At 37.6% G+C, this 27467-nt stretch overlaps 1 protein-coding gene across 4 annotated transcripts in view; it reads right to left on the bottom strand.

The window, feature by feature from the left end:
- Positions 1 to 27467, bottom strand: part of senp6a (SUMO specific peptidase 6a) — a 36982-nt gene extending 9515 nt beyond the window's left edge. The window contains exons 1-15 of one of the 4 annotated variants that reach the window (XM_084092010.1): positions 27024 to 27448; positions 24244 to 24337; positions 23030 to 23093; positions 22249 to 22346; positions 20782 to 20931; positions 19536 to 19597; positions 18791 to 18879; positions 15855 to 16239; positions 11114 to 11355; positions 10333 to 10473; positions 9384 to 9417; positions 9052 to 9240; positions 4015 to 4196; positions 3696 to 3925; positions 1491 to 1607 (exon numbers count right to left, since the gene is read on the bottom strand). In XM_084092010.1, coding sequence (XP_083948136.1) covers positions 1491 to 1607; positions 3696 to 3925; positions 4015 to 4196; positions 9052 to 9240; positions 9384 to 9417; positions 10333 to 10473; positions 11114 to 11355; positions 15855 to 16239; positions 18791 to 18879; positions 19536 to 19597; positions 20782 to 20931; positions 22249 to 22346; positions 23030 to 23093; positions 24244 to 24337; positions 27024 to 27054 — 2108 coding nt within the window. In that variant the 5' untranslated portion in view covers positions 27055 to 27448. Of the gene's footprint in view, positions 1 to 1490; positions 1608 to 3695; positions 3926 to 4008; positions 4197 to 9051; positions 9241 to 9383; positions 9418 to 10332; positions 10474 to 11113; positions 11356 to 15854; positions 16240 to 18790; positions 18880 to 19535; positions 19598 to 20781; positions 20932 to 22248; positions 22347 to 23029; positions 23094 to 24243; positions 24338 to 27023 lie in introns of all 4 variants that reach the window. The other 3 variants (XM_084092009.1, XM_084092011.1, XM_084092012.1) reach the window with 3 other exon arrangements.

Genomic DNA, 27467 nt, shown 5'->3' on the forward strand with positions numbered 1-27467 from the left:
TTGCACGAGCTCACCAAAATTAGACAGTTGAAGACTGGAAAAATGTTGCCTGGTCTGATGAGTCTCGATTTCTGTTGAGACATTCAGATGGTAGAGTCAGAATTTGGCGTAAACAGAATGAGAACATGGATCCATCATGCCTTGTTACCACTGTGCAGGCTGGTGGTGGTGGTGTAATGGTGTGGGGGATGTTTTCTTGGCACACTTTAGGCCCCTTAGTGCCAATTGGGCATTGTTTAAATGCCACGGCCTACCTGAGCATTGTTTCTGACCATGTCCATCCCTTTATGACCACCATGTACCCATCCTCTAATGGCTACTTCCAGCAGGATAATGCACCATGTCACAAAGCTCGAATCATTTCAAATTGGTTTCTTGAACATGACAATGAGTTCACTCTACTAAAATGGCCCCCACAGTCACCAGATCTCAACCCAATAGAGCATCTTTGGGATGTGGTGGAACGGGAGCTTCGTGCCCTGGATGTGCATCCCACAAATCTCCATCAACTGCAAGATGCTATCCTATCAATATGGGCCAACATTTCTAAAGAATGCTTTCAGCACCTTGTTGAATCAATGCCACGTAGAATTAAGGTAGTTCTGAAGGCGGAAGGGGGTCAAACACAGTATTAGTATGGGGTTCCTAATAATCCTTTAGGTGAGTGTATATAGCTATAATACAGCATTTAAAGTCGTTTTCGCAGATCCGTGTGAACAAGGATCACTTTGACAACTTGTCATCTGTACACGAAAAAAGCGAAGAAAATGCAAATTTTCTGTTATTTAGTACATCATTGTCATGCAAGCGTAGCCTAAGATTGTAAAAGAAGAAAAGGCTCCAAAAGGAGAATGTTTCAGACAACTGGCAATCTGTCTAAACCAAATATTCGCCAGAGAAGTTCTCCAACCAGTGTCTAAGTGAAAAACAGGCCTTTACAGATGAGTCAAAGGTGGAGATGTTTGAGAAACAAACACTCCGTTTGAGAAAACCAACTGTGAATCACAATGGTGTGATTGCTATGGATTGGTTGCCACAACTATCAATTCCATATTATACCAAAAGTGCTTGAGAAGAACGTAAGCCCATCTCTAAACAAGCTGAAGCTAAAACCATAAGTGACCTTTTAACATGATCAAAAATGTTCAAGCAGATCCACCAAGAAACGTCAAAGTTCCAATATCATACAATTAAAATACTGCTTAAAACCTCTTCAATATCACACAAGTGATACTTCTGCAAAGGGATCAATGTTTTTTGCTGAATGAAATACTTAAAGTTTAGCAAGAAAAATTAACTTTGATCACCTTTGCCAATCAATAAAAATTCCAAATAAACCAAAAGTCACAAAAATTCAAATGTCCTAATACAACTTTAGTATTAATATGAAATGTCCGCATGGGACAAAACCTTTCATGGGGTGTACTTATTTTTTCAAAGCAATGTATTTAGTCTGAACTCTCAATATTGATTGAAATAAAGATAATGACTTTAAATAGAAGTCAATGATGACGTCGTTGAGAAACTCTCCATCATTCAGACAGTGCAGGTCCTCATTGGTTACAGAGATTCCTCCTTTAGCAGGTGGTGGGGGGTAAACCAACAACCTACAGAAAAAACAACAGTAACAACTTAAATGCGGCTTTTACTGTTTTGTAGATGTATAGAACATTTTATTTGTTTCACATGGCATTTGGGCAGGCTTTAACACTAAAGACTTTATCCCGGTCCGGCCAGTGGTTCAGATTTTTACTTGCCATGCCAAAGTTTTCACCACAAAGAAGATGAAAAAATAATAATGATTAAAATGACTAAGGTTGTTATGACACCAACATTTTAGATACCAGTGAAATTCCGATAACACAGCAAAAACTACTAACCAAACTGTTCTGTAAAAAATAAAAATAAAAATAAAGTTCTGTTATAAAGGGAATCTTTTGGTACCTTACGAAAGATTTGTTTCTTCAAATTCTACAAATTGATTCTTAAGGACACGATACGATTGAAAATCGATTCTCAATTTTAAATCAAAGGATTCGATATATGCATAGATTTGATTGTAGTTTATGGTTTTGTGTTACTTCTCTTATTTGACAGCAGCAGACAGTTTAATAGGTCTAGAAAAAAATCTCACTGAATGAATTGTTAACCCTGAAATTATTATTTTTTTCTTCCCATTTTAGTCCACCCAACATTATTATTAAGCTGACTGCAATCATTACACATTTGGCTGGAAGTTTTCTGTAATAAAGCAAGGCAGACCTAAGACAAAAAAGAAAAACTACTTGGTATATAAATAAAATTCCTTTATAAAAAACAAAAACTTTTGAAAAATATAAAATTGACAATGAATAAACAATGACAAATACAACAGAAAAAAATATACAAATTAAATAAACTAAGTTTTTCAGGTGAAGTAGCCTAGTTTTATTTAACATGTCTTAAGAAATAATACAGATATTGAATAATCAATTGTAAAAATAAAACTGTATACTGTAGTCTTCACTCTGAATTAAAGGAGCCGTATGTAAGATTGTGGCCAAAACTGGTACTGCAATTACTTTCAAATTACTGTAGAGCGGTGTATCGTGCTTTCTCACGGCTTATTGTGATTAATAACACGCTACACGACAATAACTTTAAGTAATAATTAAAGCTACAAAAGTTAAGACGACTAAATGATGTCTGGAATAATTCGACCAAAGAGAAAGTCATTTTCACCAGAAAATCTAGTTATGAAATTTTGATTAAACATTAAGTGAATAAAGACATTAAAAAATGAGATTAAAATGCATTTACAAAATAGAAGTAAGCATTTGAACTAGACCAGGGCGATTTTTTTGATTCATTTGAATTTAATGTTTTGCCACGATTTTTTTTTTTTTTTTTTAAATCAACAAATTGTGGTTTTGAATAAAAATATTAGCAAATGTTACAATTAGACATGTTGACAATACAGCAATGTCAGTAAAAAAAAAAAAAAAAAAAAAAAAAAGGTACTGACTACATGATGGCGCTCTCGTGTGAAGGACCGTAACACATTGCTCAACAAATGCAAGGATAACAGACTTCTTTTAACTTGAGCGCCATGTTTTTGGAGCGCTGTTTCATGCGCGAGACACTGCAAAAGACGAGATGTGAGCGCAACAGCCAAACATGTCTGTCGAGAACATGTTCACATGGAAAAACAGCGCAGTGGAATGCAAAAACCAGCAAAGGACTACTTCTGCATGTTTGATATTTCATGTTTGCATGATGGTGACTTCAGTCATTTTGAATTGCCTTGAGTTTTTGGGGTTGACATCTAAAACTGAATGTCTACTTTTTGGCTAAGAAATATTTAGCATTTTTTGCATTTATATTATTTCTGAACATATAGGTTAGTTTAAGTTTGTATGATATTAGCCTTCATATTTCATACATCTCTTCTGCAGATATTTAACAAGTCATTTGTTTAATGTTTACACCATGTCGATCACTTGGTGAAATGTTCTGAAAAAAATAACAAAAAGAGATGGTATATATTTTTTTATCAGATCACCCAGCCCTAATTTGAAGCACTGGCCTGACTAAGCTAGCAGTTCAAGTGTTATTGTTGAGCCCTGTCAAAGCAAAAAAAAAAAAAAAAAAAAAAAACCCAAAAAGGTTATAAACCAAATGTGACGCATGAAACATGCAGATGTAATGGGTCTTACTTGATGATTGGACCAGTGAAGGTTGGCTGGAGCTCTGCCATCTCATCCTCCTCTTCGCAGAACTCTAGGAGCTGAGCAGACGTGCGTGTTTGGAAACTCATCGCTGCAGACGGGATGGAGACTGTCAGGGCTGGATTTGCTGTTGCCACGGTAACCGTCACAACCGAAAAGGATGCTGAAGGTGATGAAGGTGAAGGTGTTGCTGATACTACAGTTTTCTCTTCTTTAACCTGAGGTGAGGGACAAATATTGGCACCTTTAACACAACAAACATCAAGTCAGAATTATTATGAAAGATCGTAACATAAATCACCTTTACTTTTTCTTTGGAGGCTTTATTGTACTCAACCAGTCTAACATTGGCCTCATCAAAATTAATCTTCTTGGGGAAATCTGCCAGTTTGTTGTTTCGGCCGATTTCAGCAAGGATATCCTCCAGAATCATTTGTTCTTGCATTGAGGGGCCGTTCTCGAAAATCAACACAATGTACTTCTCATCATCTGAGCATCAGCAGAACGAGAAAGAAGAAATCAAGAGAAAAATTCAGATTTAGTCCAAATGTAAGCAGTAAAATCACCAACAAAGATGAAACCAAGAAAATGAAGTGACCTTGAAACAAAATCACTACCAGCTCTGAGCAATTGTACTTTAACCTGTTAACCGTTGCCAGTGCGTCGGCGCACTGAAGCGTTTTTTTTTATATATAGTTCAAAATTACTATCAGATTTAATGTTATACCTTGACAAACTATACATCATTAAAAAGATATAAGACTCAAGTTTTAGTATTTGACCACTAATGTATTCTGATAAACTTATAGCGACAGTTATTTCTTAATTTGTGTCAGGAGTTATGAAATGAAAAAATGAGTCGATACCTTTGATATGAATTATGCGCGTCAGCCGCTTTCATTCATAAAAAACTCTGTGCTGTCGTCATGACAGCGATACACAAAACAACGTCCTTCAGGGCTTTTAGCTCAAAAATGTGCAGATTTGGAGAAATATTGATATATTCTCATAGGTTTACATCAGATTTCTATAGACAGGAATAATATTGATTGAATTTATACCCAAATACGTCGATGTAATCATTATGAGTGCTTGCATACTCTTATACTGTGTTTTCAATTCATACCAATAGCCTGAGGGCGCCCTCGCCGCCCTGTGCACAGTATTAGTCCATATTTAGAACATGAAGAAGAGCCATGATCATGTGACATTCCTGGACGTCACTGATACACACAAAGCTAACAAGAGATCGCGCTGTAAAATGCAGATACAGACGTTTTGAAGACAATAAACATGTTTGCTATGATATTTGAGTTACCTGTGTTTTTCAAGCCATGCCAGGTATTTCCATAATAATAGATTATATTTATAATGTAATGCTAATCTATATAGAATCATTGTGCAGAATACTATACCAATAGTATATTTTCTGTCTGATTTTTTTTATCTGAAGCCAAATTAGATCACAGAAGATTATTTAAAATACTCTACTTGCGTTATAAAGTAAGTTTGGAACACAAACATGGTTTTAATCTCATAAATTGTCGTGTATTGATGGTGTGCTAAGCTAACATGCTAGCTAGCCCCAGGTGCACCTGCCAGGCTGCCACCTAGAAGTTATACTTTTATGATTTTTTGAACGCTTACTGAAATGTTTCTTTATTCAAAAAATGCATCTGATACAGTTTAAAATGTGAGGTGAACTTTGAGAAAAGAAATTAGGGACTGAAACCCTATTGAATAGCCTGTGAATAGCCAGTCGTTAGTAGCTATAATGCAGACAAAAGAAATGCATATTTAGAGCTAGTGTTGTCAAAAGACCCGGTACTTCGGTACCAAGTCGGTACTAATTTTTTTTTAAACGTCACGGTACCAGGTTTTCTCAAACCCGGTACTTGATGCGCGTGCAGTTGCGTCCTCTTCATAAAAGCGCTGATGGCGATCGGCGGTGCTGCTGCTGATGTGGTGCTGATGTTTTTGCGCGTGCAGATACGTTATTTCAAATGGCGCGCGGCAAGCGCGCTCATAATAGAAGCGGCGCGCTCGCTTTTCCATCCGCGTTCATGGATGCATAGCAACGACAGACGCCACGGGAGAGTACAAACGCTTGTGCGAACTGCGCTCTCCATGACGACGAGGAAGTGTGACATAGGCCTATTAATTGATTTCTAGCCCTTGCATTAGCTTTACTACTAGATATATTTATGGAGATGAGAAATAAAAAGCCGTCATTAATATCAGTCCGTCAGAAAAGCAGTTCTAGTCTTATTCTTGGCTGGATAACTCTTAGCAGGTTTAAAAAGCCCTTTTAAAGTTAAATATGAATACAGTTTTGGATTAAATAAAAGTATAGTCAAGTCAAATAAAACATATTTTATCTCCTGTATAGTTTGGTAATGCTACAATAAGATACCATTCATTAACATCACTTAATGCGTTATCTAACATAACACATTGAGTGAACAATATATTTTTACAACATTAATGTTTGTGAATGTTATTTAATACAAACACTTGATTGGTCATGTTTGTTCACTTCATTCATTGTGCATTAAATAATGTTAACAGAAATAATGTTAACTTTTGATTTTAAAAATGTATTTTTAAATTAACCCCTAAAGGAGAATAATTGCGACAGTATATAACTATTGTTTTTTTGTTAGGTCATTTTATCTAATGTTATCCAACAAATGGAATCTTATTGTAAAGTGTTTTTAATACTACAGTTTCCATCTTTGTAACTGTGATATACACTTTAATATAATTATGTAAATTTAATCTAAATTAAGCTTTGGTACCGAAATTGGTACCGAGAACCGTGGATTTTCACTGGTATCGGTACCGAATACTGAAATTTTGGTACCGTGACAACACTATTTAGAGCCATAACCAGTCTGGAGAGGTGTGAATGTGTGCAGGAGAGACTGACACTGAATGGGGATCGTTTGCACCACAAAACAATAGAGACAATATACTGGATAGATGCTTAGAAGATGACAATAAACATCAGTTGCATTTTAGAGTCAAATCAAAATAAAGTAATTTGACATGGTCTTGAAAAACATTTAACTAAATACAGAGTTTTGGACTTATTATCTTCAGATTTTAAACATAAAATGTTTAGACATGTGGCTTTAGCTGTAGTGCATTTCTAGATTGCTACAGTGCCAACTTCAATTTTATTTTCATGAGGATGTTTCATAAAAATTAATTTCTAATAACTTTACAAAACTTTGAAGCTATTTATAAAAAAAAAATTCATTATGACAATAATTAATTCTACATTTACAATAAACAGCCAGGTGTCAGCTTTCAAATGAGACCATACTTGTGCTTTTAGTACAAAGGGTTCATGAACTGTATCTGTTTCAGTTTGGGTATGTCATTTCTGGGGATTTTTCATAAGTGGGGTTGCAGCTTAACAGGTTAATTTCCCAGCGATGAAAACAAATAGATACATGACAGTGGTCATGATTTTTGTGTGAGACCTTTCTATCGATCGCGTGGAAAAAACTATAAACAGCTGCAATATTGATCATCAACTCATTTGAACTGATTTGGACATTTACAATAAGCACATGTACAGTGGCTCCGAAAGTGTCAGCATCGGTCTGCACCCTCAGACACTGACCAACAGCAAGAGACTCGGCTCAGTGTGCTTCCCTGTCTGCGTCTGTTCGTGCCGGTTGATTTCACCGACTGAACATGTTGATTCGGCATTTGTCGGGTTGTGGAATTTCTGAGAAGTTAGGGCTGCACGATATATCGTTTTAGCATTGATCTCGCGATGTGCGCGCATGGATGTGCGATGTCAAGTTTAACAGAGTTTAGTTGATCCGTACGGGCCAGCTGTCCCCCGGTTCGGAACGCATGTGATTTGCGGATTAACTGCAAAGTTTAACCATCAGAGTGAAAGATTTTCAAGTTTTTGAGTGTTTTTAAGTTGAGTCAGGGATCAAGCGCAAGAGGACTCGCGTGCGCACACACAGAGCCACGCAAGACAGCACGTGAAAGCCGAATTCAGCTCGCTTTCTCTTTCTTTAGAGCTTAAACGGACACATTAGGGCTGAACGATTAATCGCACTTTCCATGTAATCGCACTTAAATCGAGATGGCTTATCGCGATTTTAAAATCGCAAAGGCTGCGATTATTTTTTATGCGCAGTTTGTCATTGATGTACGGCTCTGTAAACGCTGCTCCTTATGAAAGCACTGTGAGTTTGAGTCACTTATAACGTGCATTTGAAAAAACAACACGCGTCAAACATCTTTCCAAAACATGAGAAGCATTTATGAATCTCGTCCAATAACAGACAATATTTAATAACATGCATTTACTCCAAACTCACTTCATAACGACAGCTGAGCTCCTCCTTCTGTGAGATGATGAGCTTCTTACACAGAATAAGGCAATCGTGCATTTATAAGTTATGTTTAATCAAAGTGTTTCAATCTTCTGTTTATTCAGCTACAGCGATAGGGATTTCCTGGAATGATGTGCATTATTGTACTTCTGCAGCAGGGCATATTTATCGTGTTTGCATTAGAGCGCCCTCTGGCGTTCAAATGGGGCAGTGTTTACTACCAATCAGCTGCACTCCACTGACAAACTGCGCATAAAATAATCGCAAATCGCGTGCGGTTTTGTTGCGATAAATCGTTCAGCCCTAGGACACATGCACGCAAAATGAAGTCAAAATGCCCGTCTCGGCGAGTATCCTCGTAAACACAGTCGGTTATGTGTTGTAAACAGAGAAAGAAAATGAATGCGTGTCATTTATATTGTGTCTGTGCATTCGTCCTTAAACTGACAGCAGCCTAATGTACCCGCAGCTGTTTGTGTCACCAATGGTGATCAATCAACAAAAGAGAAAGAAAATGACTTGTAGCTTTAACAAAGACTAATTATATTTATTAATTAATTAATTATATGAGTTATATTTCATTTATACAGTGAAAACTGTTATTTTACATTTGAATATTCAATTTCTGAACCTGTAATTTGTTTATTTTCTATGCAGATTCACCTTACAAAATCACCCCAATTATTCTAGAATGATTAATTCTTTACAAATAGAGCTATTCTAATCATCTGGTGAAAATATATATATATATATAAGAAAATCAAAATATCACAATGTATGTTTTTCCCAATATTGTGCAGCCCTACTGAGAAGTGACATACTATAGTTTGTCTGTGTTGGTCAGTGAAGTGTGAATTGGCCTTTAGTCTGTTGCTGCATCTACAAGAAAATGCTGCCAAAAATTTCCCCAGAACTAACTTTATATTTGTGCACTGATCCTTACGTTAACTTTTGATGCTTGATTTAGTTCCGATACTCACTGTTGCCGTTGCAGTCGTACCATATTCCTTCATTGTCCTTAGACATCTGCAGCTCGGCCTGTAAACGCTGGCACTCTTTATCGTTAGTCTGCAGAAAGAGAACCGGCAGCTTCCTGACGTTACACCACTCGCATCCGGTCAGCTCAGACGACTTCAAATTAACGTTCTCCAGCACGTCCACCTCAGGACCTTCAAAATCACAACACCACAGGGAACAAATGACAAATGAGACTGGAACAGACACTTATTTTACAAATCATCAAGTAATACTAGAGACCTTTGACAACATAACGTCTCTTTCTACTTTACTTTTTTTCAAAGCTGTATCTTACCTTCTGTCTCCAGCTGAATGTAGTCCACTGTAAACTAAAGGAAGAAAAAGACACTTGTCATGGCTACTGATATGGCAGGAACCAATCAGCTGTGCCCTTTATGCTGAGTTCACACTGCACGATTTTCAAAGTAGTGGGGTCACTGTTCTTTTCACACTGCACGACTGTCTGGGGTAACATTCAGTTGCTGATGTGTTCACACTGCATGATGGGTCGGCGACAGGAGGTTTCACATTGCATAACTTTACAAAAGAAAGAATCGTCGACAACAACTGTCTGGTCCACAAACCATGTTTCACAACCAAACACATGCGAGAAGTGACAAGGAAATAATGCAAGATCACGCGTGCGTGACACCAGAGTTCTCGTGCGAGACTGAAATTGATATCAAAAATTATTGCGATCCAAATTGTCTGTGCGCTGATTTGCAGCGAAAAGGAGAAAAAGAAAAACTTACGGGTTTGGAACGACATGAGGGTGAGTAATTAATGACAGAATTTTCATTTTTGGGTGAACCACGCACACGCATGTTGTTCAACAAGTCACCTATATTTATAAAGCGCTTTTTACAACACAGATTGTTTCAAAGCAGCTTTACAGGAAAATAATGCAACAGTTTGTTTCTAGAAGAAAATAGCGTCACAGTCCAGCTTTAAAGTGAGCTCAGTGATGTTTAATTTTTGTTGTAAAAAAGTTATTAATTTAGTTCATTTATATGTATATAGCCGCTCTGGAGAAAACCGTGATGTCATCGCTCAGCTCAGTTCTCATATAATGGTGTCAATGCAGGCAGATCAATAATATTGTTGAATATTAAATTAAATGTCCCCAACTAAGCAATAGAACTGAACGTCAAGATCATCATTCAATTTGAGTATTAAAAAAATAAAATCTAATTTCCCAATCCTGCACATGATCTGAAACCGGTGTTTGGTTTAAGTGATCTCACCACGACAGGTTTAGTGACCATCCTGCGTAGTGTGCCAATCCTCACGCTCCTGCACTCCAGAATAATACTGCCCAACATCTGCGCCTGCTCCATTTTCCTCTTCTTAGACGGAGATGGATCTTCACACACAGTGTTCCCAAACTGCAAGAGAAATATACCAATAAAAAAATCCAAACACAACACGAATAACAAATGAACACACACTCTACATCCTGTAAAGAGTTCTTCAGTTTTACGGATCTGCATGTTTCTTAAAATTTCAACTGCTCAATTCTACATTTAAATTGCACATATGGCTGTTTTTTATTAACTTTTTAATAATATAATTAGTTTCTACTCTAATTTCAACTGCTCAAATATAAACATTTAATTAGGGGCTATCATAAAAATGAAGATATTTTTTCTAGCTAGCAAGCTATGGACATTAAATGAGGTCTTTCTTGAGGTAAATGCAGCATTACATGACAGTTTAAAGGCTGTTTTATTGTGGTCTTTCTGCAGTTGAGGAAGAGATGCTCGGTTCACGTGCCGCTTCAACTGAGGCGCTACAGCGATCTGTCACGCCACATTAAAGAGCGCCAAAACAGTTTTTCTTGTTTTTATTTTGAGATAAAACTGACATAATTAGAAAGCTCAGATTTATTTTCAAATCAAAACTATCAAAGCTTGTTGTGAATATTGGATGGCAGGTGCTCTACAAATAATTTTTACTGAATTTTTGTTATTAGACAAAAAAAAAAAAATAAATAAATAAATAGCAAACACATGTAACACTCCTTACTGAATCTCTCATTCGACTCCTCCTGGGCAGCGGGTTTCTGTGGTTTGCCTGTGTGAAAAAGTCAGCACTAGGGTCCTCGTGTTCCCCGGCTGCTTTCACCGCTGCTTCCACCCGGCCACCGGAGGGCGCTGGAGACGAGTGGGCAGAGTCCGCTGGCCTTGGAGACACGCTGTCTAAACGGTTGACCGTCCCGGTGCTGCTGACATTATCACTATCTTCATCCTCATCACTGGACAGCACAACTGCATTTCATCAAAACACACAAACAACACTGGATTACTGCTGTCATCTCATATGACATCTTTTGGTTAAGTCTGATCAAAAATGCTTTTTGAACAGTTATTGAACACTAAGAATATTGTATAATATTTATTCTATTTATTTAGTTTATTATTATCAGTAACATTATTGGACGTTGCTTTGTTGCAAGTTGTATGTTCCTCTTCTTTTGTTATGCACTTGGGTTTGTGGAAGGTTATTAAAAAAGAAAAATATAATAAATTGTTAGTAAGTCAGTCATAAGATAGATGAAGACAAAGAAAGAAATACTGCGATATGTATTTCTTATACATGTTAAATAAACCTAGGCTAATGTTCCTGAAAAAGTTCTCTTTTGTTTTTTTCCCTATTGTTTGTAATTTGCTTCTTTGTTCCTATTTTTCATATCAAAAATAAACTAAAAATGCCTGCCTTGCTTTATTACTTCCAGGCATGTGTGTAATGACTGCAGTCAGCTTAATAATAAAACAAAATGCATTTCAAGGTTCACATTTAATTCAGTGGGATTTTTTTTCTTCAAGGTCTATTAAACTGTCTACCAGTCAAATAAAAGAAAAGTAACACAAAACATTAAAGTAGAATCGAACCTATGCATATCGTGACCTCAAGAATCGGTTTGAACCGAAACGCGAGGTACCAAAAGATCCCCACCCCTAAACAACACACAACGCACCCTGCCAGATCTGACAAACCAAGCCGTGTCAAACCAAATGCTGACGAATTAGTTTGAAGCATACTATATAAAGCATTCTCAAGATTAGGATCTTGCACGTCTCCTGTAGCAGCTCAGTCTGTGTCCTCTGCTATATTTCAGGGCCCGTATTCATAAAGAATCTTAATGCAAAGAGTAGCTCCTAGTGACAAAATTCTAAGAAAATTCTTAGAAATGTGGGCGTTTACTCTTAAAATTGAAGAAAAAATCCTAGTAAGGAAAAAAGTAATTCAGAAAGCATCTTAACCCTTAAAAGAGGTCTTAAGTTCAAAGAGCACGGATGAGGACTTTTAAGAGGCTTAAGAGTTTCTTTAGCAGAGGAGAAAATGACAGAAAGACGAAGAAGGAGAAGAAATGTGTTGCAGACAAGTTAATAAGTGAGTTAATAAGACGCTATAGATTAGATCGTGCAGGGATCATGTTTGAGACTGATCTTATTAGAGACACGCTAATATCTCCAACACAGCGCAGAAATGCCATAGCACCTGAAATGAAAGTAATCACTACATTACGATATTTGGCAACTGGGAAAATTCCATGTTTGATACATTAAAACCAACATTCAAACCACCACTTAAATAGACATGCCAGTAATCAGTGTAATTGGAAAGAGTGGAACAATTTTTATCATTCTAAGCCAATCAAATACCTTATAGGAAATTAACAGCATGGTAAAAAAAAAAAAAAGGATTTATATACACATATATAATGTGTGTGTGTGTGTGTGTGTGTGTGAACGGTCAAATAGGAAAAATTACGCATGTAATTTCAAAGTGAAGGCTTAGAATAGACCCTATACTTAAAATCACTCTTTTTTTCCTTCTTGGTCAACCAACCAATCACAGTCGTCAAAAGATAGTGTCATGCATAGCAACGGGGTCAACCCCGCCTCCTCACTAAGATAAAAGTTTTTGTCTTTTCCTTGCTCAGAGTTGCTCTCAGATCGGTCCCGAATCGCTCTTAAGCTAAGACTCCTACATAAAAGTTTTTAAGCTAAATTAAGAGTTTTCTGAGAGGATTCTTAGAATCTTTATGAATACAGGCTAGGGCTGAACGATATATCGTTATCGTATCTATATCTAGATATGAACTTTCAAGATATTACTATCGAAAAAAGCAACGATATAGACGATATAGATTTCCCCTCTCCGCGCTCGCCCTGCATACAACTCTGGCAGTCACAACAAACATCAGTTTTACGAGTGCCCTTGAATGCACCGCTAAAGCCAGCGCGCACACACTACCAGGGACGTGGGAACTATATTGTGAGAGGGGGGGCGGCGTTTCCATGGTGACGCGTCATTGCTTGTCACGTGACACACCGCAGCAGCAACAGAGCTGAATGAATGATGATCTGCTTTTATGTCATTTTTCCTTTTTTTATTCAGAATATTCACAAATGTGTTAGCTATGGCATGACATATCTGATATTCCGATTGTCAAATACATGCAAGTGGAAGTATATTGTTGTTTAAACACCTTTATAACGATCGCGTTAGTTGAGCTGTATGCGCGATGGGCGCCGCCGTGTTAGTTTGTGCCGCAGACGCAGTTCAGAGAATCGGATCTGTTGGATTTACAACCTCTATGTTTACAACACGTGAATTCATCCACTTCTCCCGAAATACTTAAAAGTAAGTGGCTGGTGAACTGGGAATAGAATAGAGTAAACATTGAAGTTACTTACACAATGTGTATCTGATATGAATAAAACGTGTCGAATTATAATGGAAAGGATTATTATTACCTCTTCCATAGACATCAGTGTGTATTTTACAAACTCTAAATGTATTGTTTTTTTAGTACTTATGTGAATTTATATGTTTGAAACCTAAAATAAACAGTATGTGGTTGAAAACACTGAAAAGTTGTGATATATGACAGCTCTGAGCGCGCCTGTCTCTGGCTAAATTCAACATTTGAATTTAGCAGTTGATCATGTGATGCACTTGATCGTACGCTCCAGGGACCAGCCTAGACTGATTACACCTGTGTGATCGTACGTGCGAAAGGCTTAAAAACAATACATTTTCTGACACAAAATTTTGAAATGTAGGCTTAAATCAAACACATTTTAATTCAGATTCTGTATTATATATATATATATATATATATATATATATATATATATATATATATATATATATATATATATATTATATATATATATATATATTATATCGTATCGATATCGAGATATCTGGCATGAAAATCGAGATATGAAATTTTGTCCATATCGTTCAGCCCTAATACAGGCCCAGGTGTTTTGTCTATAGAAATGCTTGTAAAGTGACATGACTGGCAGATGTTTTCTGTGCACAGTGTACAGATGTGATTAATCAATCAAAAGCGGTGTTGATTATTTTCATAATCTATAATCGATTAGTTGTTACAACCCTACTGATATTGGGTCTGTTCCTCACAAGGTTATAATGTCTTCATTAGACTTAATCCCGGGACACACCAAGTCGACGATCGATCGTGCCGTTTTTGAGTGCCGGTCGACGTTGTTTTTTCGGTGTGTTCCGCCCAAGCGGCAACCTCCCTGTCTCTCTCTTGAAACCAACACGGAAGTGAATTAAACGGCAATTCATCAACTGGCCGCTTGAGGCTGGCTGCAAAAGTGAGTCAAATCTGCATCTCCCCCATGTTGAAATGCCCAACTTTACAGCAGAAAAAAACACGTTTACAGCCTGGAGCAAAAAGTGGCTTTGGTCTATACAGCTAATTCTGCCCTTCATGACGACTGTGAGGGGGGTGAATTTTTTTATAACTCATCAGTTTAAATTATATTAAGCCTTAAAGTTCTGCATAATTAAGGGTGTGTCCACTTTTAAATGACAGGTGGATTCCCGCTGCTGTGGTCATTAGTCATCATTAGCCGTTTGTCTGCTGTCTGTTAGCCGTCACGTTACCTCAGCTCATTGTCTGACTGTAAAAATAAATAAATTCGGGAGTGATGCGCTGCCAAGATGGCGACGGTCGGCCACGCCCACTTTAGGCTTCAAAAACGGTCTTCAGAAACCTATGGGTGACGTCACGGACACTACGTCCATATTTTTTTACAGTCTATGGTTCCTCCCCATTGGCTCTAGTCGGACGCCCTCTGGGTTTTTTGGGCCGATTCAGCGTCAGGCCGTCGGTGAGAGAGAGAACTCTGATTGGCTGCTCAGCTTAGTGAATGATAAGTGCATGAGAATAATAGCAAAACAGCGAGCAAAGAAGTCAAGGAGGTACAGATAGAAGGCAGTTCCACTTGTACGTAATCTGTGTTACTGGGTGAATATTTCAATATTAACATGAGCATAGTGGAGGATTGATATTGACATCAGCAGGATTGATATTCAAAGCGGTTTTTGCATGCGCTGCTTTGTTTACGGTTTGTGTATCTACTGCGTCGATTGCCCTTTTTGAATGACAAACATAGACAAATATATCTGCAGATATAGAGTTGTCTCATTTCCACGCAGGCGCAGAACGCGCATGCTAGCTGAGAGTTGGCTGTAGTTCTCTGTGTTCAAGTGCAGTTTTTCTGCCCCGACGCAGGCGGCAACACAGTCGGCTTTCATCAGCGCTAGTTCTTTGGCGTCTGCTTGGTGTGTCCCTACCCTTATGGACCACTTTTATGTGCGCCTTTCTAAGCAAAGCTAATCGAACCGGCTAACCGAAAACAACACAACAAATGTCTGAGATGATTGGTGTAGCATAATGTGATAGGGATGTAAGAGTTTGAAGTGTAGTCGTACTTACTAGGGTCGTTTAATTCACATAGTTTGGTGGCCTGCTGTTTCTTGCCTCCAGCTGGCTTGTGTCCGTTACACGCTGAGCTTCCAGAAGTGGCGGCGGCTCGTCCGTTGTGCGGGACGAGCATGTTTCCATGGGTGATCCGCACCGATGGGTTTATGATGACGTCTAGCTGTTGAGAGCACCCCCCAGAGGGCGGCTCATAAAAGCTTCTGCTGATCTGAAGGCTGGGCGTCTGCGAGGGAACCGAGGGCCGAAGGGGCAGTGATGATGTAACAGCAGAAAGAGTCTCAGCAGGAAGGATATTTCCACAGCGGTCACATTTTACATGGTCCTCACTTGGCTGGCTACATTTACCACAAACTGTGAGGTAATCATCAGGTTGAAGGGGCTGCCGGGTGTGGGAAGACATCATTTAGACTTTAAGGGATAGTTCACCCAAAAACTCTCATGTAGTTCCAAACCCGTAAGACTTTCATTCGTCTTTGTTACACAAGTGAAGATATTTTAATGAAGTCTGAGAGATGCATGTCCCTCCACTGAAAGTCTATTCACCCAAAAATCAAGCCGCGCTTCCATTACCCTTCAAATTGTGCAAACTGAAATTGCGAATTGAAAATACGCCCAATGGAAACACGTCATTTTCGCAAAAACTCACATTTATCGCAAAAAAGTTTTTACGCTCGCATGAGAGGGTTTTTCAGGCAAATCGAAAAGAAATATTTCGCAAAACTGCAATGGAAACAGTTTTTGCGCATTTACAGGTCACCTGACGTAGATGACGCGGTGTGTTTGGACCGAATACAAGACAGATTTCTTTATTAAATTCCTAATAGACAGAATAATTACAGGAATACTGGATTCTAAACCTCAAATAAATGCCACAATCAAGACTTCGAAGCAGAAATGAGGGAGAAACACCCAGAAACTCCTCATATGTGCCGCTCACAAGTATAATAAGGGTCGTTCCTTACCATTAATGCAATTAATGAAAACACACATGCGTCTCCTTTGATTAATAATAATGGCCAGTGCAGTGGCTGGGATATACATAAACCTAACGTCCGTTGCCAAGAAGTTTTAGTCGCATAACATCAGTTAATGGAAACGCCGTCATTTCGCAAAAGTTTTTTGTCGACATTTATAAAAATAAATAAAAATAATAATAATAATAGTAATAATAATAGTAATAATAATAATAATAATAATTTGCAAAAGTTTTACACAAATCTGTAATGGAAACGCGCCTTCTGACAGTTCAAAACGTTCATAATAAGATCGTAAAACACATCCATATGAATGGAGAAATTTAATCCAAGTCTTTCGAAGAGACACGATCGTTTTATATAATGAACAGATGTAATTCAGCCTTTTGTTAACATACAATCAATGATCAATGCACATACATACAGCACATCAAAAGCTAGAATGAAGCTCATTGGTTCTCGCGCATCAATCTTAAATGTTTGAGCTTTTGTTTACCATATTTGATGTGCTCTATATTATGGCTTCCCGATAATGGTTTAACTGATAATCAGGATTATTTTGCTCAAATTATTTCACTCTTGATTGATGATGCGCTAGCTTTATCAAATGGAAAATCAATAAAATAAAAAATAAAATAAAAATTATATATATATATATATATATATATATATATATAACAATTGTATTGATGAGAGTAAACTGAACAACTTCTGGTAATGCATGGTTTTGGTGAGTGCCTTGTAATTTGTCTTCATGTTTGATATTTTATGAGAAGCAATTTAGTTGCAAATGAGACAAACCACAGATCACTCCACAAATGCTAATTCATACTGACAGACTGCAAAGAAAGATACTCATCTTTTTTTCCTTTTAGCCATTTACATCTTTGAATAGTCTAAACACTACAAACAGACGGTGGCTATGTAGTTTTAATAAGCTTCTCTCAAAAGCTAAAACTGTGAAATTCCTAATATTAATTCCAATAATTACAAATAATGTTTAATTTATACTTTTGTATGGTAGTGCATTTATTCAGCAGCCACAATGGCAAACAATATGGTCGATTTTTATTTATTAGTGCGTCACTGTGAGATGGTTCACTCAGATTTAAGCAAAACAATGAGTTTGTGTAAGAAAAATATTCATATTTAACACGTTACAAAGTAAAATTCTAGCTTCCGGCCAAACGAACATACGCCGTCTACTTGTGTCTAAAGCGAAACATACGCAACATGTGACGTCAGAAGTAGCGTAGTGCATCATGGCGTAGCGTAAATATCAGCAGTTCGTCGCATTACTCACATAAGTTGTGCTTTAGACTTAAGTGCAATCCGTACGTTCGTTTGGCCGGAAGCTCGTTATTTTACTTATAAAGTCTTAAATATGAATATTTTTCTTACACAAACTCATTATTTTGCTTCAGAGGGCCTTTATTAACCCCCCAGAGCCACGTGGAGTTTATGATGGATGGATGGTTTAAGATGGCTTGAGGGTGAGTAAATCATGGGCTAATTAAAGTGAACTTATCATTTAAGAGAAAAGCTCAGTTTAGGGGGGTTTAAACTCTTGACATCCGGCACCCACAAGCAGGAGAAATAGTGGAGGCTTGCTACCAATGCAAGATACCGTTAATGTCAAATAAATAAAAAATGTTTTCAGGTCAAATAAACAGCAGGCCAATATCTCAATGATTATTTTGAATTTGTTATTAATACGCCTAATGGTGCAGCCCTACTCTATAAACGCCTGTGTGATTAAAAGCCTAAATGAAATCTGTTCATCATATAAAGCCATCAGGTCTTATGGATTTGGAACAACATGAGGGTGAGTAATTGATGACAGAACTTTACATTTTTGTATTTAAGAGTTATGTTCAGGCAAAAATGAATAAACTACAAAAAAGCACATTTGACATGAATTATCATACATTTAAATGTAGAGCAAACCAATCTCACCTCAACTGGTTTGCCCACAGTATCAGGACTGTTGTTCATCGTCCGCCGTTTCTGATGGACACGTCTCTTAATAGTGATGTTTCCTGAATCTAGGGATGTACAGTGGAAAACAGTCATATTTATCAATGTTATGTTTTATGATGAGTAGGTAAGTATTTTATATGGCACTATTTTATAATGACATTAGACATACAGTAATGATTGCTATTCAGAGCAGATAAACTATAACCAAGGCTATAACTTGCTTAGAGACAGGCATTGTTAACAAAATAAACAATCCACAGCAAATGTGATGCAAATGCAAACTATATTTATTTGTTTTATTATGGGTACTATCACTTCCCCTTTTTGCTTGGAAACACTTTTCGTTTTGAGGTTCAGTTGTTGTGGCTTCAAGCTACTTCCACTGTAGTAGTAGCCTGAGCTTCTCCCCTTTTATTTACAGACAAGATGTAAATACGCATGGATGAATGATTAAAGTATCCAGTTCAATGCTAAAACATAAATAATTACAGTAGGTGTGATTAAGAATAAGGCTTTATAATTATTTATAATATACTCGCCCATTGTTTACATTTTTTAATTTTGAACAAAAAGATTATATAGTGCAGCATTAACCCTTTACTTGATTGCTCATAAAGTAACTCCAGTAACCAGTTCACACTCCTTTCTAAATGTTGATGCGCTCTGTATCTGTCAGTAAGTGAGAAGACTCATTGGTGCAGGAGCTGCTCTGTCCGCTTACCTGACATCGGTGGACATGTGAGAAGAATGTTCTCCAGCTCCACTCTTTGGATCAGATCAGATCTGCAGGAGAGACATTGGCAGAGAGCATGAGAATTCAGAAATACAGCAGATCCGTCACATCTGATGTTCTGACATTAGGCCCTCATTGTTTGGTGAACTATCCCTTTAAGGACAAGTGGCAGCATGTTTACTATAAGGTTACTGTCGCTTTAAGAAGGCATGCGATGTATCTAATATACGCGTATGACACGCGCATCAGATTTTCTCTCAAATGTTTGCTTTCACTTTAGATATAACCAACCCTGTTTATATAAACCTTGTGTGTATTTGACAGTTTTAGCGCAATGAGCCTCTAAAGATAACTTAGTCCAGTATCCAGGCGCTGTTTGACAGGCTGTTAGTTCCTACGCTTCGCGAGTACGCGCTCAGAAAAGCACACGTTAGAACAGCGCTTCAGTACATGAATGAAATGTTTAACCGGCAAGGCTTTAAAGCACATTCAAATAATGAACTTTTGTCCCATATCTGCATTAACGTGTGATGTGTACGTCGCATTGTGCAGTGTGTTGAGACGGAGGCGCCAGAACTGCGACTGATAGAATGCACTGTAACACGATACTACGATATTTCTTCAAAAGCAGATCGTGGAGACATTTTAATCATCCACGATCAAAAATCGTGATATCGCACACCCCTAGTTTGAAGATGAACACAATGTTCTCTCTCCATTCCTGATTTCTAACACACACTCACAGCGTTCGGCTGGTCTTGTGTCTGTCAGAGCAGAAACTAAAGCTGCTGCTCTCTGTGTGTTTTCCCATCGTCTCCGGGTGCATTCATATAAACTGTGCGAGCTTATTTTGTCCATTAGATCAAAAGATCTGAAAACCCACACATTTACCCACCCATAGACCCTCCCCCCGAAGAAATCAGGACAGAAGTGGTTGAAAGTGGACAAAAGAGACGGATTAAACACCAGATGTAAACGGGAATGTGTCTCACTCGTCTACTTGTGATCCGATCAACCAAAACACATCTTAATACCAGGTGTAAACAGGGCAAATTCAAGAACACAGAGGCTTATGTCTCATATTGTTTTATCTTTGCACTTGAAAACAGCTTACGGTTAACTAAAATCAAGGCAGTATTCCTCCCGATACTTCTAGTAGAGCATATTCTGACCTACTTGATGTCAAACATCGGCCACTTGTTACTCTGTAAAGTCAGCTGGTCCAGTGCCGTACCTTTGCTCCATCTTTCTGCTTGGAGAAGAGAACTGTGCGTGCTGGAAGAGCCGCCCCTGAACCACGACTCCTTGGGACGGTGCCGGGCTCATTATCAGATAGCTGGTTCGACTGGGGTGCGCAGACACACTCACTGAGTGAGCAGCTTCACTGGGAGACCATGAACAGCAACAAAAGGCATGAGTATAAATATCTGATGGAAATACTTAAAGAATATTGCTTAAAAGATAGAATATCTAAAATAAGCAGATGTTTGCAATGCGTTTCTAATTAACGGAATATTAAATAGGCTAATACTTTAAAGGGACACTCCACCCATTTGCACTAAGCTTTGCATTGTTAGAAACCCAGTCATACTATTGAATGGCCGTGCAACACTCTCTCATTTTCCCCTGAGACGGGAGAAATCCGTTATTTACCTCTTACACTTCCTCCCACAATGACGAAAAAATCGTCATTTTGCGTCATTGTCGGAGGAAGTGTAAGAGGGGGGGATTTCTGTTGAGACTACAGACACTCATTCCTCATCTTTCCCAGGGGGCGGGACCCACTCACGCTACAGACCTATTACAGATCAGTGGGTGGGACTTTACTCTCTGAAACTGAAAGCAATATCCTCCATCTTGTTTGAAGCTAAGCTAACAGGCGCTGTGGAGACAGATGTAAAGTTATGACAATAGCGGAGGAGAGTGCTCAATATGATATAGAAGAAGAGGATTTCGGAAGTCTGATGCTTGAATCAGGTGTTTGTGGCTACCTTTACAAGCCGCATTATAGCGAAGAGCAGCCGAGGCAGAAGACCTGCCTGCCGCGGACGAGGAGCCCAGACTGGCTCGAGTTAGGGCGGACTGGTGGCGCCGGTGATCTCACTATGCAACTACGAACACAGAGATAGAGTCCGTCTGCGGCAAAGAATTCCAACAATGACAATTTCTCCTGGACGAAATCTCTGAATCAGACGAGGACACGGACGTTTGTGTTGTGAACTATCCTAGTTTCGCGCCGCATGTTCTGACTGAACATCCAGGTACCATGCAATAATTCACCTTTTCGAAAGAAATACAAACGAGGAGTAATGCACTCATGAGTTCGCCAACTAACTAGACATTTTGTGTGAAATGAATTTCAAGCTCTGGTGGTAGCTAGCCTTGTAGACGGAAGAGTGATTTCTCTTATAGGCAGATATGCGCTGTTCTGGATTAGTGGGAGTGGCTTGCGGAGCTGTGCAATGTGGTGCATTGTGGGAGTTGTTGTCTTTCATACAAATGCGTCCTGAAGTTATTTTTTGTCTTTCCTCGGTCACGAAGGCACCAAATTCAAAATTTATTTTACATTTCGACTACATATATGACCCACTTTCAATAAAAAACAATGTTCCTATGGGTGGAGTGCCCCTTTAAGCTATAACATTTATATTTTAAATACTCTTTTTTTACCCAGGGTGATAAATACATACAACTACAATACCTAAGCTTGCCAGTTCTGTTAAGAGGTCTTAATTGATTTGGACGTCGTTCGTGAGTCTCCACAGAGCCATTAGCACTGAAGCTCTTCATGGATGGAGTCTGCCAGAGACAGATCAGAGCGCTCAGGTTATAAGGTCACAGTTCAACACACCTGAGACCAGGGCTAAACATGTAACTCACCACAATCACACTATATGGCCACAAGTATAATACCTTTATAATTAACAGTTTGTTTATTCCAGCTAATTCTGGAAGGACTCATATGTCATACATTGACATTCTAGAAAACTGTGTATTTGACACTTTGTTGCAACAATTAAAATATATAAAAATTAGGTGAAAAATTAAACTAACTGTGTGCAATTATAATATATACTACATCTATTATATTAATGTTATATTTTACAACATATAGTTCATCTATATATAACATACTACAATTATAATACATAATGTTACTATAATATTTTTATATAATAATATAAATGTAATTTTACATAAAAAGTAACATCTTTGAGTAACCTGTAAAAATGACTTCAACAGAACAGCCCCTGTAATGATGCATGCAAACAACAGAATTGGTCCGGTAATACTACATGATACTTCAGCTGGTATCGTACCATGACATGCAATTAGGTATGGAGTACGTGTAGCACCATCAGAGCAAAACAAATTCTGACCCAGAGGGCAGCAGGAAAGAGAACGACAGGCATTATTGGGGCTCAATTATTGAAAGATAATGGAAATCAATGAAAGGAAAATGAGCATATGAGAGTAAATACCTTGATTCCCTCAGGTGAAAGCTCCTGCTGGCCACTCACTCGCTCCATGGTCATAAGGGCAGCGCTAGCGGACAACAAGAGAGAGACACTTAGGATGTTTTCACACTTGGTTTGATTGCTTGGTCCGAAGTGTTTGATTCTTAAGACCCTCATACACTTCAAGTAAAATCTTCGATTTCACTGGAAGTATATCAGGACCTTATTCCCCAACACCACAGGTCTCTTTTCATGCATTTTCACTCCCTACATTTCAAGTGGATTTAATCTTATGAATGTGGGGTTTCAGGGAATGAGGAATGCTTGTCTTCACGAATAAGAGATAAGCGGAATATTTCAAGGCTTCATGGGATGTTGTGGTAAAGCAGACTGGTGTGACACTTGTATTTCTGTTGGTCAAACATCAGCAACTAAGATTACTCAATAAATAAACCCTGCTTTTTTATATTATTATTACTTCATGTCCTGCTTTCTGCTCATCTCTGTCTCTCAGTCAACGTCTTGGCTGATGAAAGACTGTTAACACAGTTTTGGGTGCCACACACTGATTTTGGGAACCAGTCTGACTTGCTGTTGACAGGTTTTGGATACCAGACTAAATGGATATCTTCTGACAGGATCCGCCATCCAGGATTGAATCTACTATTTCTGACGTGGAGACTCGATCCAACAGGTTTACTGATGTAAACCCGACTTCATAAACACTTTCAGACACACCGAATCCTGGCATCACACAGATTCAGTTCTAGAGTGAAAACTGAGAGAATGAGAGATAAACCAGCCTGCTCTTTTCCATACAATAAAAGCAAAGTGACCCGGGGTTGTGCGCCAAAAAAAAATCCATTTGTCCATAAACCAAGTCTATTTCAAGTCATGTATTTATTATTCATAAGGGTTTTTTTTGTTCATTTTTAAAGCTTGACAGACTTCTAGTCACTGTATGTTTTTATTGTTATGAAAAGAGGACCTTAAACATTCTTCTAAACATCTCTTTTTCGAGGACTGTGCCGATGATAATGACAAGTGAAGTCCACTTTCAGCAAAAGATATTTGATTGTAGCTTTTCGTCTGCACAGCGGACCACTAGGCATATAGTTTTCTATCTTCTCTTTGACCTTGATGTTTCTCTGTTTACCACAGTAATAAGGTTTGACTCAAAGCGTTGATGCAGAGATGCTTGAGTGGGCTGTAAGCTGCTCTGTGCCGAATGACCTTACTCATGTCTGCTGTCGTCTTCACTATCATCTGAGAGAGAACACCTCCAGGACTGCTTAAAGCCTCCATCTCTCCTGTCCTCACACTTATCCAGGGCTATCAAACACATGAGAACAGCGTATCAGAGCACAGCCATGCACAGGATTATATCATGAGGTATCAATTTACCTTGATCTCTTTCCCTTGAGTGGAATAAGAAATAAGAATGAGATGTAAATATACATCAACTTTCAGAACATGTTTTTTCAACATGCATTTATTGAGATGCAATGAGCTGTAACTTGGCGATCAGCTCACCCAGTAACAGTTAAACTACCACTAAAGGCTTGTAATGAGACTTTTATTCACCAATGATGTATTAAATTGGTCAGAAATTTAAAGACATTTATAATGTTACAAGCTACACTGCCTGGCCAAAATAAAGTCACTGTTGGGGTTTAAATAGGAAAATGCTTAAGAGTGTATGATCGGATCATTATTGCTGCGATCATCATGTTTCTATCATGTTATATGTTTGGCATCAGTTCAATGGAGTGTGTAGCTTTTAATTTCTTAAACAACCATGTAAGAAGACAAGATTTATCAAGCACAAATTGTGTAAGAATGGTTGAAAGAGAGTAAAATATAACGCGTGTGTAAACAGTATGTTGGATCAGTGCATTATGTCTCAAAGTCCCCTTGTAGTCGATAATTGTATCCCTTAAAACTCATCTTTGATCACTATAATGACATATCTAAAAGTTTTTCTCTTGATAAAAATAGCTTGAATATAACTTGACACCCTCGCCTCATTAAGTACACATGGTTCTATGAATATGCAAATGAGCCCCGCCTCCACTGACTCACTCAGCTCAGAGATCCACTCGTTGACGATCACACATTGATCTGATTGGTTACAAGGTAGTTTGTGACGTCAGAAACACCAGCGATTTCAAAGCATGTTTTTGAGATTGTCTTTGGTTCACTGCAGTTTTAAGGAGAAAATACTATAATAATGACTTATGAATTTGCACATAGTTTGTCTAAAAGCATATTATAAGCATATACACAACATTAAAAACTTGTTTTTCACCACAGGGGGACTTTAAAGTGAAATGTTTCTACTACTGTCTGAATCCTTAATGTTAATTAAACTACAAAAGACAGAGAAAAATCTCTCAATGCTCTTGACTGAATAAGCTTTGTAACTTTAATTAGGATTATTCTATATTTAAGCTAATTGGAGACTATGCAGTGTTATTTTACATTTTATTACTTTAAATTTGAATTTCTGTACCTTTAAACAACTGTTAAACCTACCTAAACATGAAAAGCACTGTTTATATCAGTTGTATGTTTGTTCTATTGTATTTATTTGTGCCATTGTTCATACTTTGATTATTTGTTCTTATTTTATTACTGCCCGTTTACTTGTCATTAATAATATTTGAATTACATATAGGCTAGTTTTTTAGAATCAAGAATTGTGAAATTTTACTGGTATTTGAAATTTAGTGTCAAGGCCTTATTTATTAAAGTAAAAAGATCATTAAAGTTTCGATTCTGGACTTTGATTTTGATTTGTCTGCCTAGATGCTGTAATCATTACTAGTAATAGATAAACTAATATAGAAACTCTGGATATCTAGAGGGAATGGGACCCGTGTCTGAATGTGTATCGGTGAGCAGTACTGTTCTCCGTTTCAGCAGCAGTTTATGAAAAATGACTTTTTTTGTCCTTTGCTTTAATGCTGTGAAACTCATTTTTACATCCAGGAGCAATGCAATAGTGGCCTCCCTTTTGTCTTCAGATTCCTGAACCACTGGCACAACTTGAGACCAATAGCATTGAGACCTAACAGTGTTGACAGACAGGAGTAATGGAATAGGAGAATGTAGCTATTTGTTTTTTATTATTAAAATAGTACTGGTTCTCAGAACAACTTTTCTAAATGTCAAACTTAAAACCCAAACTCAGCACAGATCTTCAGATTGTTACAGACAGATAGGTGTTTACTACAATTTTTATGGCTGTCCTATTTACCTGTCCTGCAGTGAACATGAATTAGCCTCATCTTTATACTTTTTCAAACTCAAGTTGTAAAATGCAGGGACCTTTAGATCTCCAGACATTTTTCCTTTAAAAGTGCAAGAGCAGTCAACATAATTTGTAAAAATTTAATGAATGCATTTTATGTATTTTGAAGGCAATATGATACTGCTGATAACAAGATCATATATTCTTTTGTAGACATTTGTATCAGAGAGGGTAATAACATTATAATATGTATCAACTGTACACAATGTATCACTGTATGAGAATGAAGGGCCCACGCTAAAACACTGAGAAACATGGCTAAAACATCCACAGACAGCGGTGATGAATGAAAATAGATAAAGTCTTGATAATTTTTGATGCAAGCCAGAATGAGCACATTTAGTGTGTTTTAATGTCATTTTTGTTATTCAACGATTTCAGAGGTTTGTTTATATCGTCTCATAGCATCAGGCCTCAGTTTGTTTTAGCATTCATACACTGAAAAAAACACTTAAATAAGAGGACATACCTTCAAACTGCACATGTGTAATAAAATGCACTTTAATTTAAGTATATTAGTTGTTTAATTACCTCAGATGCGTGTATTTTTTTTGTGAATGGAGCTGCACGGTTAGCATGTGAGCTAACACACACACGGTGAAAACTAACGGATAATACTCACATTTCTACACGAACACAAGACAAACAGCTCATTAAAACACAATAAAGACAAATAAACACAAATGAATAAGTCTTTTGACTTACCTTCAATAAATATACTCTTTTTATGATTCATTTTGGTCCATCTCTTCTTCAAACGTGTTTAATCTCGCGCACTGCACTCAAGCGACTTGTCACTCCAACAATTAAAACACTTTAATATTTCACATTTGATTCAATGTGTTCACATCCCAATCTCACTCAAATTCAGTATACGTCAAATTATGTCGCTTTGTGCTTTTCAGTCCACCTTCAGTCCAAATGAGCAGAAATCCAGTTGAAAACAGGATCAGTGTGAAAAATATCCGTTTTACTGCGGCGATAAAAGCTTATTAAGATAATTACACGACCAGTGTGGGAGATTAAAATGCATTTATGAAAACATTACATTTTAAGACATTTTTTGTGAAACTCTGAGCGGTTAAAGTGCATTATTCTGCAGCATGAAGCGCTATTGAGTCACTTCCGCCGAGACTTTTGTGCAATATC

Source organism: Abramis brama, assembly GCF_963993115.1.
Source record: "Abramis brama genome assembly, chromosome: 18".
Classification (NCBI taxonomy): domain Eukaryota; kingdom Metazoa; phylum Chordata; class Actinopteri; order Cypriniformes; family Leuciscidae; genus Abramis; species Abramis brama.